This window comes from Antechinus flavipes, chromosome 2 (assembly GCF_016432865.1).
Source record: "Antechinus flavipes isolate AdamAnt ecotype Samford, QLD, Australia chromosome 2, AdamAnt_v2, whole genome shotgun sequence".
Classification (NCBI taxonomy): domain Eukaryota; kingdom Metazoa; phylum Chordata; class Mammalia; order Dasyuromorphia; family Dasyuridae; genus Antechinus; species Antechinus flavipes.
The window spans coordinates 344,258,334-344,277,111 of NC_067399.1; the positions used below are offsets into that span (position 1 = coordinate 344,258,334).

Sequence of the window (18,778 nt, forward strand, 5' to 3'; positions counted from 1 at the left end):
CAAAAACTTGCAGGGATCATTGGATTCCCTGACATGTGAAGCAATGGACGATAGATTGGTTTTGGACTATCTCTTGGCTGCTGAAGAAGGCGTATGTGTGACTGTTGTTTACATACCCTTCTTCTAGGACTTCTGGAAATCTCTTATGATACCAAATTAATTTATATTGTTAATTATATCACTACTTGCATATACAATTCATGTTTGTTGCACCACATTGATCCTGCATTGACTGTGGGGAGAGTCATCACTAATAGCCTGTGTGTTATTGTTATGTGCTTGTGTAATATCTCCCATGCTGATGGGTTTGTGCATACCTGTTTCTAATAAGAACCTTCAGCCCAGAAACCCGCTAGCAATCCCCACTTCCCTTTGGTGCTTTTCATCTCCCTTCCTGAGATGTTGGGGAGAGTGTGCTCATCTCCTTTTTAGTGCTTTCACACTTCCCTTCCTGAGAAATTAGGGGGTGCATGTTCACCTCCTTTTTGGTGTTTTCTCCTCCTTTCCTGAGAAATCAGGGAGGGCGTGATCACCTCTTTTTGGGGGCTCTCACCATCCTGAGAAGTCAGGGATGGTGTGACCACCTGTGTTCTAAAACAAAAGAAAGCAGGAGATGTAGAGGGCTGAAACTATTGAGTTGAGGCACTGAGGTCAGGACTGCTGCGCACTTGAGGCTAACTACTGATTGGACAATACTCTATCAGCATATGCTTGGAAAATGGTCCTTTCCACTATCCGCGGCTCAATGATTGGTGTATACAAAGGATTGTAGGAGGGACTAGGGGGTGGAGTAAGACTAGCCAGAGTCGCTCTTGGGCGGTAGACGAAGGAGAAGGCGGTTGCGGAGATTCTGCTTCCATCCTGTTCAATCCTGCTTCTAAGGACCAAGAATAAAGACTGAGGACTTTTTGCTTAGCCTGAGTCTGGCTGATTCTGAAGTATCTGGGGTGCTATCATGGTCATCACAGCTGTTTTCCCCTGATTTTTCCTTACAACATGACTAATAAGGAAATATATTTAAAATGGTTGTATAATGAACTGATGATGAGTGAAATGAGCAGGACCAGGAGATCATTATATACTTCAACAATACTATATGATCATCAATTCTGATGGACATGGCTCTCTTTAACAATAAGATGAACCAAATCAGTTCCACTTGCTCAATAATGAATAGAACCAGCTATACCCAGTGAAAAAACTCCAGTAAATGAGTGTGAACAACTACATAGTATTTCAAATCCCTCTGTTTTTGTCCGCTTGCATTTTTTATTTCTTTCACAAGTTAATTGTACATTATTTCAAAGTCCAATTCTTCTTGGGCAGCAAAATAGCTGTATGGATATGTATACATATATTACATTTAACATATTTAATATATATTGATCTACCTGCCATCTGGGGGAAGGGATGGGGGGAAGGATGGGAAAAATGGAACAAAAGGTCTGGCAATTGTCAATGCTGAAAAAAATTACCCATGCATATATCTTGTAAATTAAAAGCTATATAAGTTAAAAAAAAAAAAAAAGATTGTATAACCTATACCAGGTTGCTTGATGTCTTGAGGGGGAGGGGGGAGGGAAAGGAGGGAGAGAGAAAAAAAATTTGGAACTCAAAATCTTACATAAATGAATGTTGAAAACTAAAAAAATAGATATCACATTAGAAGAGTTTCATAATATTTGTAGTCATTCATTGTTAAATGTTTCAAAATGCATAATTTCTTGTCACATTTTGCATAGTAATTGTTTTGTAATAAATTACTATATGTAGCATTATGTATTGCTATATGTAATATCTAAAAACATTATTAAATGAGATATTCTATTTCATCAAATGATTATTAAGTTTCTGAATAATAATTTATTTTCAAAGAATGTAGAAATTGAATACTAGCTCTGAATTTAAAGATTACAAATCTTTATGTGAAATATTTTTTAAAATTCTAATTTATAAAAGTACTTTTTTTCATATTTGGTGCCTTCCCATGTAATTTTTCAACTTCTTTCCATCAACTTTTGTTTTATATATGTTTTCTTTAAAAAAAAATTTTATTGCTACTTTTCAATTACTCTCCTGTTCAAAGAACCTTCCTTCTTATCAAATAAGTAAAGTTGAACAAAACAAATCTATGTACCGTTTATATCTGAAAAGGTATAATTCTATCCATACCTGTTGTCCAACAACTATCTGTCAAAGGGTGACAACACTTCATCTCTGGTAGACTTTCCCTTTTAGTTTTTTCTGGTCTAGAGCTTCGATGTAGTTTTCTATGATCTTGTTAAAAAGAACTCCCTTTAACCACTCCTTTCCCCTTTCCCCCCCGCAAAAAAAAAGAACCTATATGGGCAAAAATAATTATAGTTGCATGTTTTGTTGTAGCAAGAATTGGAAACAGGTGGGTACCCATTTGAGAGAGGAATTAAAAAAATAATGTATTACAAATATAAATGATTATAAACAATTAGATTCAGAGATACCTGAGATTCCTTGGAAAATTGAGTTAGAAGCATGGGAGTATTGTCAGACTCATTGTTTCATATATAATCTTTTTTCTAGGAAGGAAAAAAAGCCTTCCAGAAAGAAAAAAATATCCCATTTGTAATTCAAAGAGAAAGAAATTTGTTTACTTTAAGACATTTATATAGCTAATTAAGTTTTTCCATATATTAAAAAATAGCTGATAGAAAATGAAAAACCATATCACATAATATAGCTAAGAGAGTTTTATAGAGGGCTGAAACTATTGAGTCAATGCACTGAGGTCAGGAATGCCGAGCACTTGAGGCTAACTACCGATTGGACAATATTCTATGGGCATGTGCTTGGAAAATGGTCTTTTTCAATATCCGTGCTGGCTCAATGACTGGTGTATACAAAGGATTGTAGGAGGGACTAGGGGGTGGAGTAAGACTAGCCAGAGTCACTCTTTGCAGTGGACAAGGAAGAAAACGGTTGTGGAGATTCTCTTCCATCCCCTTCACTTCTACCCCTAAAGACCAAGAATAAAGACTAAAGACTTTTGCTAAGACTGATTCCGGCTGCTTCTGGGATGTCCAAGACAATTCTAATAGACTTGGGATGGAACATCCCTTATTCAAAGAGAGATCTATGAATGAGGATCAAAGCATACTATTTTAATCTTTTTGTTTGTTTGCTTTTCCTTTCGCATGGTTTTCTCCTTTTGATCTGATTTTCCTTGCAGAACATGACAAATATGAAAATATGTTTAAAAAACTATATATGTATAACCTATATCAGATTGCTTGCTATTTGGAGGATGGGGAAATTAATGGAGTGAGGGAGAAAAAAATGTGGAACTCAAAATCTTACAAAAGCAAATGCTGAAAACTATCCATATATGTATTTGAAAAAATAAAATACTACTGAGATTTAGGGAAAAAAATGTTCCAAATCACTAATAGTCAGAGAAATTCATGTCAAAAATAACCCTGATTTTTCACTTTAGAAACTGCAAAGTGACATACATGACAAAAATCACAAGAGTCAAAGTTGAACTGATTGTGGGAAAATAAATACACTAATATATATTGTTGGAGGTGTGAATCAGTAAAACCATTCTGAATAATTCCAAACTTGTTTTCCAAAATGACCATTGATAAGAATAAAGTTCCTATAAACATTAAATATTTATAGTAGAAATTTTTGTGAGCAAAGAATAGGAAACAAAGTGATACCTATTGATCAGGCAACAAATAAACTACTGCGATACATGACTGTAATGTAACATTACTGTATTATAAGAAATAGCAAATGTGATAAATTCAGAAGAGCATTTTGACATTTACATAAACTGATACAATGAAGCAGAGTCTAATAAAATATACACAATGACCATAACACATGTACACATTCACCAAAAGTGAATTCTGCAAAAATGTCCAATTCAAAAGAGATATGATTAGACATTCCTACTCCACTACTTTGCAGAAGAGGTACGCAAGTGTGATACAGATTATTGGGCTTTTTTCCTTAATATATACTGATCAATTAATGTTGATTTTCCCCCCTCTTTTGTTGTATAGTTTTAATGTTGTTTATTATATGAGATGATTCTCTTGGAAGGAGACGAATCATGAATGCTAGGGGAAATTATGATAATATTAAAATGCAAAATACATCAACAAAAACATTTATTTAGAAAATTCAAGGAAATTGAAGCACAAGGAAGTTAAGTAAGTCACAGCTGACACACCTAAACAGAGGACTTTTGCTTCCAAGCCCATAATTCTTTGCATCACAGTTTAATGAAATTCATACATTCCTTGACTTTTCACCCTCCTTCAATAATTATTTATCTTACATGACAATAAAGAAATAAAGGAATAGGGTCAAAATCCAACACCTAGAAAAAGTATATTTCTCCTGAGATCCAGACTCATGACTTTATAATGTCTATTCACTGTCTAAAACTAAGTCTCAGAGAGTAATGTGAGTCAAACAACCATTCAATTGTGAAAGGAAAGACTTGAACTCAGTCTTTATTGGCTTTCTATCTCCTATTCCATGATACTTCTCTATTAAAAAGGATGTCAGCTAAATACCACTTGGCAGATAAATACAGAATCCTGATATTAGGGCATTTTAAACAAGAGAAATGAAGTGATACTTACTAAAAGTCTTACAGATGTCAGAAACAGCTTTGAACACTCTATCAGAGAAATTCACTTTCACCTTCACATACTTCATGTTTGGAAGTTGTAAGCGAAGCAATTTGTGCTGAGGAGTGAATTGAAGCTTAGCATCAGCTTGTATACCGTACTTATCCAAGGTCCAATGAGTCTTAAGTAGCCAAGTCCTTTTCTTTTCCCACCACAAGGCATGATCTGACCAATCTTTTTTTACATCTAGAAAATAAAAAGAAAGACACCTAAGATCATTAAGATTATTTCATAAAAGAGAAATCAGTATCTCAGAAAAATAATTTTTAAACCCTATTTACTCTAATGATGATAATTTATATAAAGTTATGTATAGTAAATACACTTTCTTCACAACAATTCTATGAGATATGTAGAACAAAAACAATCCCCATTTAACATGATGAAATTGAAGTGTGTTATTGAAGATTATGAATCATAATCTGTAAGTATTAGGTAGATGAAAAAAAAGCCAGGTCTTTCTAATTCTAAGTCTACTGGTCTTTTCCCTATATTAAAAATAAATATTACTGAGTCACTACTAAAAACAAGGAATTATGATCTTAGTGGATTAGTAGCATCTTCAATTACGTTTTACAAGATATTTGATGAGGGATAGCTGGTTTAGCATGGCCCTGAAGTCAGTAGAACCTGAGTTCAAATCTGACTTCAGACACAACACTTCCTAGCTGTGTAACCATGGAAAGTCACTTAACCTCAACTACCTTGCAAAAAAAAAAAAAAATTAAAAAAAAAAATACTCAATGAATCTCAAATTTTCTCAGCATATCCCCCACCTTCCCTTTCTATAACTTTATAGAAAATATTCAAATTGTAATGACTCTTTGAACATAGCTAGCTAATTCTCGCTCTTTTTTTAAAAAATAACTTTTTATTGATAGAACCCATACCAGGGTAAATTTTTACAGCATTATCCCTTGCATTCACTTCTGTTCCGATTTTTACCCTCCCTGCTTCCACCCTCTCCCCCAGATAGCAAGCAGTCCTTTACATGTTGAAAAGGTTACAGTATATCCTAGATACAATATATGTGTGCAGAACTGAACGGTTTTCTTGTTGCACAGCGAGAATTGTATTCAGAAGGTATAAATAACCTGGGAAGAAAAACAAAAATGCAAGCAGTTGATATTCATTTCCCAGTGTTATTTCTTTGGGTGTAGCTGCTTCTGTCCATCTTTGATCAATTGAAACTGAATTAGCTCTCTTTATCGAAGAGATCCATTTCCATCAGAATACATCCTCAAACAGTATCGTTGTTGAGGTATATAATGATCTCCTAGTTCTGCTCATTTCACTTAGCATCAATTCATGTAAGTCTCGCCAGTCCTCTCTGTATTCATCCCGCTGGTCATTCCTTACAGAACAATAATATTCCATAATGTTCATATACCACAATTTACTCAACCATTCTCCAATTGATGGGCATCCATTCATTTTCCAGCTTCTAGCCACTACAAACAGGGCTGCCACAAACATTTTGGCACATACAGGTCCCTTTCCCTTCTTTAGTATCTCTTTGGAGTATAAGCCCAGTAGAAACACTGCTGGATCAAAGGGTATGCACAGTTTGATAACTTTTTGAGCATAGTTCCAAATTGCTCTCCAGAATGGCTGGATGTGTTCACAATTCCACCAACAATGTATCAGTGTCCCTGTTTTCCCATATCCCCTCCAACATTCCACATTATCTTTCCCTGTCACTCTAGCCAATCTGACAAGTGTGTAGCGGTATCTCAGAGTTGTCTTAATTTGCATTTCTCTGATTAATAATGATTTGGAGCATATTTTCATATGTCTATAAATAGTTTCAATTTCTTCGTCTGAGAATTGTCTGTTCATATCCTTTGACCATTTATCAACTGGAGAATGGTTTGAATTCTTATAAATTAGAGTCAATTCTCTATATATTTTGGAAATGAGGCCTTTATCAGAACCTTTGATTGTAAAAATGTTTTCCCAGTTTATTGTTTTCCTTCTAATCTTGTCTGCATTTGTTTTGTTTGTACAAAAACTTTTCAATTTGATATAATCAAAATTTTCTATTTTGTGGTCAATAGTGATCTCTAGTTCGTCTTTGGTCATAAATTCCTCCCTCTTCCACAGGTTTGAGAGGTAAACTATCCTGTGCTCTTCCAATTTATTTATAATCTCATTCTTTATGCCTAGGTCATGAACCCATTTTGACCTTATTTTGGTGTACGGTGTTAAGTGTGGGTCAATGCCTAGTTTCTGCCATACTAATTTCCAATTTTCCCAGCAATTTTTGTGAAATAATGCGTTCTTATCCCAGAAACTGGGGTCTTTGAGTTTGTCAAACACTATATTATTAAAGTTATTGGCTGTTTTGTCCTTTGAACCTAACCTACTCCATTGATCAACTAGTCTATTTCTTAGCCAATATCAGATGGTTTTAGTAACTGCTGCTTTATAATATAATTTTAGATCTGGTACAGCAAGGCCACCTTCATTTGATTTTTTTTCCTTAAATTCCCTTGAAATCCTTGACCTTTTGTTTTTCCATATGAACTTTGTTGTTATTTTTTCTAGTTCATCAAAGTAGTTTTTTGGGAGTCTGATTGGTATAGCACTAAATAAATAGATTAATTTAGGTAGTATTGTCATCTTTATTATATATTTGCTCGCCCAATCCAAGAGCATTTAATATTTTTCCAGTTGATTCGATCAGACTTAATTTGTGTGGAAAGTGTTTTGTAGTTTTGCTCATAAAGTTTCTGATTTTCCCTTGGCAGATAGATTCCTAAATATTTTATACAATCAGTAGTTACTTTAAATGGAATTTCTTTTTATAACACTAACTGTTGGGTTTTGTTAGTGATATATAAGAATGCTGATTACTTATGTGGGTTTATTTTGTATCCTGCAACTTTGCTGAAGGTGTGGATTGTTTCTAATAACTTTTTAGTAGAGTCTCGGGGGTTCTCTAAGTATACCATCATATCATCAGCAAAGAGTGATAATTTGGTCATAGCTAGTTAATTCTCCAACTTCAATCATATGTGAGCCCATATATTTAAATATTCAATTCTTTGTGAACCTATTTGCAATTTTTCTTGGCAAAGATACTAGTTTGCCATTTCTTTCTGACTCATTTTCAACTGAAAAAATGGAAGCAAACAGTGTAAATAATTTGCCCATAGTGATACAATTAGTTAAGTGAGACCAAATTCGAACTTAGGTATTCCTAACTCCAGGCATTTTATATATTTTCCCCCAAATCTCTCTTTGTCATTTAGCCACCATCCTTCCTTTTATCCAGGTTCACAAATTCTGAGTCCTGGAGTCTGCTCTCTCTTATTCTACACCCCATTATTGCCAGGTATTGTTAATACTGTTTTCATATCTTATGGACTTTTCCCTTTTTCTATATTCACACAAGTCACTACCTAGTCCAGAAGTATCTCAACTCTCAACTGAACTATTGTCATAGTTTCTAATCTCCCTACCTCAAGTTTCTCCCCACCCATCCCAATCTATTTTCTACAGTGCTGACAAAATGGTTTTCCTAAAACACAGCTGTGACTATATTACTTGCCAATCAAAATAGCCAACTTACTCTTCCCTGAATTTATATTATACTATAATATTATATTCTAATTCCTATTTCCATAATTTTGTGGAAGGGAACTGATTTCTGTCTCCAAATATTAGAAAGATTATCATATGGAAAAACAAAATAAAAAGAGTCATTTTTGAGGGAGAAAAGCTCATATATTTATTCAGAGTATCATATAAATACCTGTTTGCACATTTATTCTTAGATAACTTTAACCAAAACTTCCAGCTTCAAAACGTTCATGAACAAATACTTTCCTAGTGATATCAAAGTTTGAGGCTTCTAGGACTCCTAGAAAATTTAGACTACCTCTAGGGATTTAGATTTCCAATTAAGTCCTCTGATGAAATTTATGGGAAGATAAGAATGATTAGCCTGTAAGACAGTGTTTGGATGGGTTTTAATTTTATTCGAGGGGGAGGTTCAAATTTTGTTTCTACTTTAACTGAAAAATAATCTAATCAATAATTATTGAAAACTTAATTATGCAATTTTTCCAAGCTAAAGTTTGTATATTATTTTGTTCAAAATAATCCTAATATTTTGTTCAAAATAATTTAAGAAGATAGATGATTTGGGAAAAGCAACATTTCACAATTAAATACTTGATAAAAATGTGGGTAACTGGTGACTTTGAATTCACTTTTCAAAATTGAATGGATTAATATCATTACTACTTTTCATTTTATGAAAGTAGTTTTATCTGGGATCCATATTGATAAACTGAAGAGCAAGCAGAGTGATAAAGGGCCTGAGACAAAGCTGTAAGAAGATTGGTTCAAAGAACTAGATGGTTAGCACTGAGAAGACCTTGGGATAACAGAATGAAGTGAGAAAAGGGGCTGGATTTGGAGAAAAATGCTCTAGATTCAATAGCTAGATCTTTTTATAATCTATGTGACCTTAGACAAATTATTTAACTTACATGATCTTCAGTTTCCCAATATATAAAACTACATAAATTCCAAGATTTTTTTCAGTTCTAAATTTATGATCTTATTATCCATTGAGATAGCTAACATTCTCATTTGGGCACTCCATATTCTAGCCAAAGAAAATTATAAGCTACTCCCAGAATTCATTCTATCTTACTATAAATATGCCTTTGTACAGGACACTCTGTGTACTGAAACTCTTTACTTCCTTCAAGGTTCAATTATATATCCATAAATACTTTCTTGATTCCCTCCTTTCCATTTGAAAATTCAATTCAATAAGCCCATATTAAGCTTGTGTAGTAAAACACAATGACAACATACAGAATACCTCTACTAGAAGTGCTGGGGATACAAAAACGGAAAAGAATGCAGTCCTTATAGTCTAGATAAATAAATTAAAGATAATTTGATGACACAGTAGTAATTAAAAGGGAAATCAAAAAAGGTTTACCCTATGTGACACACGAACTGAATCTTGAAGAAAGGTGAAGAGAGAAATGAAAGCCTCAAAGGTTCTTATATTGTTATCTGAATTTGTATTAAATCTACTTGTGTACAAAGGAGCCAGGTGACAAAATAGACAGTGTCAGTCAGAAAGAATTGAGTTCAAATCCAGTCTTAAGACACTTATTAGCTAGCTAATTTGGGGCAAATCACTTAACCTCTTGGTCTCAGTTTTCTCACCTGGAAAATGGAACCTACCTCCCAAGATTGTTGTGAAGATTAAATGAAATTTTTTTGTGTGCTGCTTTGTAAACTTTAAAGAGATTTATAAATGCTAGCTAGCTAGTTATTATCCTTCTTTTAGGTTGAAAGCCCTTCAAAAGTCTTTGTACCTAAACTGGTTCCTAGCCTCAATCCTGCCAAGTACAATGCTATTTTACATGGTAGACCCTTAATAAATGGTGATCGAAGAGTTTTAGGGGAGGGATGAAATTAATACTTAAAAAGGAATTGGTAACTTTGGAAAACTGCAGGATTTATGACTACAAAAATCCCATTCTCCTTGGTACTCCAGTGATTCATTTTCTTGATCCTTTATTTCACTGAAAACATTTATTCTATTCATCTTTTGAACAAAAGAATCCTTTAAGGGTCTCTGCTTAGCTAGTAATTACAGGAAAAAATGTGGGATTTAAAACAAAAGGGGGGGGGGAGTTAGTTATAAAAAAATCTCAAAAATAATTAAAGAACTCATTTCTTTGATTTTGATTTTAATCAAGCACAATTTACTTTGACTTTTTTTTTTTTTTATGCTTAGAGCCAGACACAATTTCTTCCACTTTCAAAAATCTTGAGATACAAATCTCAGGACAGAACAACTATGATAGCAAAACAACAACAAAACACTACCTTAAATATCAAAGTAAAAAAGTTCATCAACTTTTTAACATATATCTTTCAAACTACATTAGCTTACACTTTACAAAGGAAACTCTTTTTAGAAAACAGTCCCACTTTTCTAAACAAAAGATTGCTTTACTTATCAAGTGAGGGAAAAACTGTGATACTAAGATCACTTTTTTTTTTTTTTGGGGATGGGAAATACTCTTTATTTTCTTTCTCTATTTTCTTCCTTTCTTTTCTTTTCTTTTTTTTTTTATGTTTTTAAATAGCTTTTTATTGATAGAACGCATGTCAGGGTAATTTTTTACAGCATTATCCCTTGCATTATTCTGTTCCAATTTTTCCCCTCCCTCCTTCCACCCTTTCCCCCAGATGGCAAGCAGTCCTTTACATGTTGAATGGGTTACAGTATATCCTAGATACAATTTATGTGTGCAGAATCGAACAGTTTTCTTGTTGCACAGGGAGAATTGAATTCAGAAGGTATAAATAACCCGGGAAGAAAAACAAAAATGCAAACAGTTTATATTCATTTCCCAGTGTTCTTTCTCTGGGTGTAACTGTTTCTGTCCATCTTTGATCAATTAAGGCTCTCTTTATTGAAGAGATCCACTTCCATCAGAATACATCCTCAAACAGTATCGTTGTTGAGGTATATAATGATCTCCTGGTTCTGCTCATTTCACTCAGCATCAGTTCATGTAAGTCTCGCCAGTCCTCTCTGTATTCATCCTGCTGGTCATTCCTTACAGAACAATAATATTCCATAACATTCATATACCACAATTTACTCAACCATTCTCCAATTGATGGACATAAGATCACTTTTTTTGATCTTTGCACTTAACTTAATTATATCTAAGTAAAGAACAATTTATTTCCAGACAATAGACTACTCCTAAATGCTCATTTACCTTGCTATCTTTAGCACTATAACTTTGTTATAGCCTCCAAGACAATTTCCACTAACCTATCTTTTTATCTGTGTACCTCCTAAACTAAAGGATTCTTCAATACCTTTTACTATGTTCCACATAGAATTATGGTAGAACTCTCATTAGGGGAATTTAACTAGTAACCACTGTATAATAATATCAGAAAGGGAAATAATTTTTTTTTTGATCACATACCAAACATCCTATACAGTTGTACTAACCACTTCAAAAATTAGCTGTTATATTCAGTTAATTTTATCATTTTTTATGAAATCAACTACTTATACTCAGAAACGCAATCCAATTTGGTCCTTCTGAATATTTATTTTAAAAATCACATTTTAACTACTCTTTCCTCTGAATCTTTCAATAACTTTTATCTCAAAGCTAAGATTTGACCAAATACACACAACCCATAAAATTAAGTGTTACACTGTATCTCCCTTAGGGAAAGACATAGTGCCAGGATGCAATGGATAAATAGACACCTATTGGTGGGAAGACAGTGATCCACAACAACTTCAGGTAAAGCCCGAAAGGATTAAGAACAACAACAACCACAACCACAACAACAACAAAAAGCCCTGGCTGATTCAAGGGCATCTGGAAGAAATGAAACAAGAAATACAAAATGTAGACAAGAATGGCAAGAAGAATGAAGGCCTTCGAACAGATGGTGAAAAATTTCACACAGAAGTAAGTGCCCTGAAAATCCTCCCTGATGATTTGCTAAAATAGACCTCAAAATGTAAGTGTAGTGGGAGAGGAAAAAAATATAACCCCCCCCCCCAAAAAAAAAAAGTAGTAAATGGCCGTAACTTCTATGTTCACCTCCAGGTAACCATAAAATCAAAGTCCAAGCCATTTTAGTGGTACCAGCAAGGAGATGAGGTGAAACAAACTGTTAGCACAGGAAACTTAAAAGATTGGTAGGAGAGGTCAGTGTCAGATTAAGGAGGGTGGGGGGGGAGGGGAAAGGAGGAAAGAAAGAGAGGGAGGGTAATTAGTCCAGGACAACTCCACCTTCGTAAACTCCATCTTAGTAGCAAGAGATTCTAAGATCCAGTATGGTAGAGCAAATTAACTCTAATACCAGAACTTCCTTCTCCCCATCCCTCCAACTCCCTAGTGCTTTGGCATAGCTAGGGCAACCAGCAGACTCTTGGGAATCACCAAGTGCTATTTTGATATAGCCTTGGGAAGGCAGCTTCCTCCAGCTTCCAGACCACCATGTGCTTCAGTGCAGCCCCAGAGAACTGCAGAAACAGCCTTAGGACATGCCAGTCACCACCATTAGCACCCCTGCTCAGCACCAGGTAAGCTGCCAGACCAGTACAGCTTTTAGAAGTACCAACTACACTTCATTGCACCACCTCAATAAAGGACCAGAGCAAGGGTGGACCTTGGAGCAACATCAGAGCAGCACAAAGTAAACAGTCAAGGCTTGCAACCAATCGTACAAGAAGCCTGAGACAGTACTCTGAGAAGAGAGTTCAAATCTAAAGAAAAGGAAAGCTCCTCCCATCCCCCCACAAAATAAATAAATAAATAAAAATGGGCAAAAAACAAAGAGAAAAAGAAACCTAACCTTAGAAAGTCATTATGGGGACAGAGAAGACCAAGACAAAAACTCAGAAGAGGACAACAATGTCAAAGCACCTATGGGCAAAACTCGTAAGCAAAACAAACTCATGGAAGAGCTTAAAAAACAGCTTAAAAATCATGTAAGACATTTTTACTATGCTTAACATATTAGATTACATGCCATCTAGGGAATGGGGTGGGGGGAAAACTGGAACACAAGGTTTTTCAAGGATCAGTATTGAAAAAATTATACTTGCATAAGTTTTAAACATAAAAAGCCTCAATGAAAAATTTAAAAAAAAAACAGGGAAAAAAATCATATAGGAGAGGAAGACTAGTACTGAGAAAATAAATTAAAGTGATATAAGAGCATTATGAAAAAAAAGAATAAACAGCTTGGGAGACTGCGTAAAAAGCAGCATTGACAATTATAGCAATCTAATGTTTGACAAACCCAAAGATCTCAGCTTTTGGGATAAGAATTCACTATTTGACAACAACTACTGGGAAAATTGGAAATTAGTATGGCAGAAACTAGGCACTGATCCACATTTAACACCGTATACTAAGATAAGGTCAAAATGGGTTCATGATCTAAACATAAAGAATGAGATTATAAATAAATTAGAAGAACATAGAATAGTTTACCTCTCATACTTGGGGAGGATGGAATTTGTGCCCAAAAAATCACTAGAGATCATTATTGATCACAGAATAGATGGTTTTCATTATATTAAATTAATTAGTTAAATTTACGTAACAATTTATTAATTAAATCGATTAATTAGTTAAACAAAACTAAGGCAAACAAGATTAGAAGGGAAGCAATAAATTGGGAAAACATTTTTTACAAAGACTCTGATAAAGGCCTCATTTCCAAATTATATAGAGAATTGACTCAAATTTATAAGACATCAAGCCATTCTCTAATTGATAAGTGGTCAAATGATATAAACAATTTTCAGATGATGAAATTGAAACTATTTATACTCATATGAAAAGATGTTCCAAATCATTGTTGATCAGAGAAATGCAAATTAAGACAACTCTGAGATGTCACTGCACACCTGTCAGATTGGCTAAGATGACAGGAAAAGATAATGACGAAGGTTGGAGGAGATATGGGAAAACTGGGACGCTGATATATTGATGGTGGAGTTGTGAACGGGTCCCACCATTATGGAGAACAATTTGGAACTATACTCAAAAAGTTATCAAACTGTGCATACCCTTTGACCCAGCAGTGTTTCTACTGGGCTTATATTCCAAAGAGATATTAAAGAAGGAAAAGGAATCCACATGTGCAAAAATGTTTGTGGCAGCCCTTTTTGTGGTGGCTAGAAACTGGAAACTGAGTGGATGCCCATCAACTGGAGAATAGCTGAATAAATTGTGGTATATGAATGTTATGGAATATTATTGGTTCTGTAAGAAATAACCAACAGGACGATTTCAAAGAGGCCTGGAGAGACCTAGATGAACTGATGCTAAGTGACATGAGCAGAACCAGAAGATCATTATACACTTCAACAACAATACTATGCAATGATCAATTCTAATGGATGTGGTTCTCTTCAACAATGAATTGATTCAAACTACTTCCAATTGTTTAGTAATGAGGAGAGTCACTAGAGAGAACTATGAGAAATGAGCGTGGACCACAACATAGCATTTCCACTCTTTCTGTTATTGTTTGCTTGCATTTTTGTTTTCCTTTCCTTTTTCCTTTCTTTCCAGATCCAATTTTTCTTGTACAGCAAGATAACTGTATAAATATGCCTACATATACTGGATTAACATATATTTTAACATATTTAACATGTATTGGACTACCTGCCATCTAGGGGAAGGGGGTGGGGGAAAGAGGGGGAAAAGTTGGAACAGAAGGTTTTGCAAGTGTCAATGTTAAAAAATTATCCATGCATATGTTTTGTAAATAAAAAGCTATTTTAAAATGTTTAAAAAAAAAAAAAAAAGCAGAATTGACCAAATGGAGGAGATATAAAAATCCATTGAAAAAAACAATTCTTAAAGAATTGAATTGGTCAAATGGTAAAGTACAAAACCTAATTAAAGAAAACAACTTTTTAAACATCAGAATTGAACAAGTGGAAGCTAATGATTCCAATATCAAAGATCAATTAAACAAAATTCAAAAGAATGAAAAAATGGAAGAAAATGTAAAATACCTCATGGGAATAACAAATGACCTGGAAAACAGATTCAGGAGAGACAACATTAGAATCACTGGACTACCTGAAAGACATAATCAAAAGGAGGACCTAGATAGCATCTTTCAAGAAATTATCAAGAAAAACTGTCGTGAGGACCAGTGGAACCAGAAGGCAAAATAGGCATTGAAAGAATCCACTGATCTCCTCAGGAAAGAAATCCCAAAATAAGAACTTCAAGATACATTATAACCAAATTTCAGAACTATCAAGTCAAGGAAAAAATACTACAAATACCCAGAAAGAAACTATTCAAATATCAGAGTCACAATCAGAATTACACAGGACTTGGAGCTATAACAATTAAAGAATTGGAGGACATAAAACATGACATTCAAGAAGGCAAAGGAGCTATAACTACAACCAAAATCATTTATCTTGCAAAATTAAACTTTCCAAAGGGAAGGGAGAGAATGATCATGGGAGGTAACAGTAGGAGGAATAGGGAAGAAAAGCAAGCTTTGTGTTTGTATCTTAGCTATGAAACTCAGAATTTAATTATGGCATATCATCTTTTATCTCCCTTTAGCTTCCTCCCTCCCTATCTTTATGTGTAAAATGGAATAGACTTAACACTCTACAAGAATATATGTTGGATTTTGTTTTTTGTGGGTTTTTAGGTTAAATGTGTAATTCTTCTAAACATATTTCCACATTTATTATGCTGTATAAGAAAAATCAAATCAAAAGGGAAAAAATGAGAAATGAAGGAAATAAACAACAACAAAGGTGAGAATACTATGAGAATACTATGCTTTGATCCACATTCAGTCTCCATAGTCCATTCTCTGAATGTGGATGGCTCTTTCCATCCCAAGTCTATTGGAATTGTCTTGAAATACACCTCATTGATGAAAAAAGCCAAGGAGGTTCTTGGAGGAAGGAGTCAAAATGGCAGAGAAGGCCACACACATCTTTTTAAACTCTCCTTTTCCCTCAATCTATTTGAAAGATATTCAGCCTCAGAATTAGTGCTTGACTGTCAGAACTCATGAATATTGGGAACACAACACTACATTACCAACAGAAGATAATGTTGAAATTCGCCAGAAAAAATCTGTTGGCTTGTGCGTGGGGAAGAAATGGGTTTAGGCCAGGCCCAGACTTCAGGAAGGCAGAGAGAGTTTGGGAAACAGCACCCACTGAGCAGACCAGAGGGGAGGGGGGGCATGGTCCCTTCTGGTGGAAAATCGGTGGGAGAGAATGTAATGTTTTTTTCTAAAATATAATCATTCTCTGGGAGCAGGTTTCTCGGATGGGCTTCTGGAAGCAGCCTTAGTTTCAGTTAAGACCAATAATCACCTCAAATGCAGCCAGCTGTTAAAAGTTCAGTTCTTTATTGTCTCTTCCAAAATAGCCTGTTAGTTTTCTTAGAGGCCTATCTCCCTCCTTGGTTCCAATAGCTCTTGCACCTTGCCCTTTGCCTCTGCCAGCTTCAACCTCCACCTCACTCTGATTCTCCAGTTCTACTGATTCTTGACTGAGGCTTGTCCTTTTATGCTCTTTTAGAGGTGTGAACTCAAAGGTTGACTCCTCCTCCAATAGTGGGATTGTGGGAGGTGTAACTTGTCTATCTCCCCGGACTTGGGAACTCTAATGTGTGAACTAATGTGTGAACTCTCAAAGATGTAAATTTAAGTACATAAGCATTGTTTCTATCAATTCCAGTGAGTTAACACTTTGTAAGGACTCTAACAAGAGAACTTTATCACAGTGTCAGCTACTCTACCCTGGCAGCAAGCCAGAGAAGCTATAAACACAGAGAGTAAAGACTATAACCCCAAAAGCCAGAGTCTCTCGGAATCTAGCCACAAGCACCCAGCACCAGAGTGATCCCAAGTGCATTTGCAGTAGTTGGTCCCAGCAAAGCCCACTACTTCTGATTTTAGCACAACTGCTAATTCCTGTACACCCAGTGGCTAACTGCCCCTACACAGACACTTCCTGTTGTCTGTAGAGGCCGCTTAGAAATACTCCACTACCCCCACACTTTTTATTTTTGTTTTTTTCAAAATGAGCAAAAAGGAAAGTGGGCACTAACTACTGATAGCTTCTATACAGAAAGAGAGCAGACTTCAAACCGTGAGGAAACTAAAAACAGTTTGTCTCTAGACCCAAAGGTGGATATGATCTGGTCCCCATCACACAAAGCTCTCACAGAAGAAATTAAAAAGGATCTTAAAAGAGAGCTAGATGAAAAATAGAGAAAGGAAAGCTTTGCAAGAAGGTCAGTATAAGTCAGAAAAAAGAAATCAACTCTGTGAAAAACAGAATTTGCAAACTGTAAAAGATAAACAGCTCCCAGGAAAACAGAATTTGTGAGTTGGAAAAAGAAAACAATTATTTTTTTTTTAATTGCCGAAATGGAAAAAATTCCATAGAACAAAACAACTCATTTAAAAACTCAACTGGACAATATAAAAAGAAATAAAAAAATGAAAATAATTCATTAAAAATCAGACGTGAACAAATGTAAATGAACGACTTGAGGAGACACCAAGAATCAGTCAAGCAAAACCAAAAAAAAATTAAAAATTAGAAAAAAAAATGTTAAAAACCTACTTGGGGAAACAACAGACCTAGAAAACAGATCTAGGAGAGATAATTTAAGGTATTATTAGACTCCCTGAAAATCATGATGAAAAAAAGAGCCTAGACACTATTTTTCAGGAAATAATCAAAGAGACCTGCCCAGGTCTCTGTTTCTTATAGAAACAGAAAGCAAAATAGACATTGAAAGAATTCATCGATCACCTACATAGATCCCAAAATCAAAACTCCAAGAAATATTGTGGCTAAATTAAAGAACTATCAGACCAAGGAAAAAAGACTATAAGCAGCCAGAAAAAACAATTCAAATACCGAGGAGCCACAATAAGGATCACTGAGGATCTAGCAGCATCCACATTAAAGAATCGAAGGGACTGGAATCTAATATTCCAAAAGGCAAAAGAACTTGGTATGCAGCCAAGAATAAACTACCCAGCAAAACTGAGCATTTTCTTTCAGTGAAGAAGATGGACATGCAATGAAATAGGCGAATTCCATCTATTCCTGACAGAAAAACCAGACCTCCAAATATAGGATTCAAGAGAAGCAAAAAAAGATAAAAAGAACTCTTGAGAACTGTATTTCTGTTATGGATATACATAAAGAAGGAACTAAAGGTAGAGAGGAAATTATACCAGAAAAAAAAAGAAAAATGGAGGTAAAAAGAGGGAAACTACATCTCACAAAGAGGCAAAGGACACCTATTATATCTGAGGGAATGAAGGGAGGGAGGATGAACATAGTATGAATCTTACTCTCATCAGATTTGGCTCAGAGAGAAAATATTACACATATTTGGTTTACATAGAAACTTCTCCAACTCATTGACAAGTGGGAGGGGAAAAAACAAAAAGGGAAGGGTTAGGGTAATAGAAGGGAATACAGAAATATTAAGGAAAAGATTTAAGAAAAAGGAGGAACTTCAAGGGGGAAAGAG

At 34.8% G+C, this 18,778-nt stretch overlaps 1 protein-coding gene across 4 annotated transcripts in view; it reads right to left on the bottom strand.

Annotated features, from left to right (window-relative positions):
• Positions 1-18,778, bottom strand: part of FERMT2 (FERM domain containing kindlin 2) — a 130,113-nt gene that overhangs the window by 80,238 nt on the left and 31,097 nt on the right. For all 4 annotated transcript variants that reach the window (XM_051977958.1, XM_051977959.1, XM_051977960.1 and 1 more), the window contains exon 3: positions 4,635-4,868. In XM_051977958.1, the coding sequence (XP_051833918.1) occupies positions 4,635-4,868 (234 nt within the window). The remainder of the gene's footprint in view (positions 1-4,634; positions 4,869-18,778) is intronic.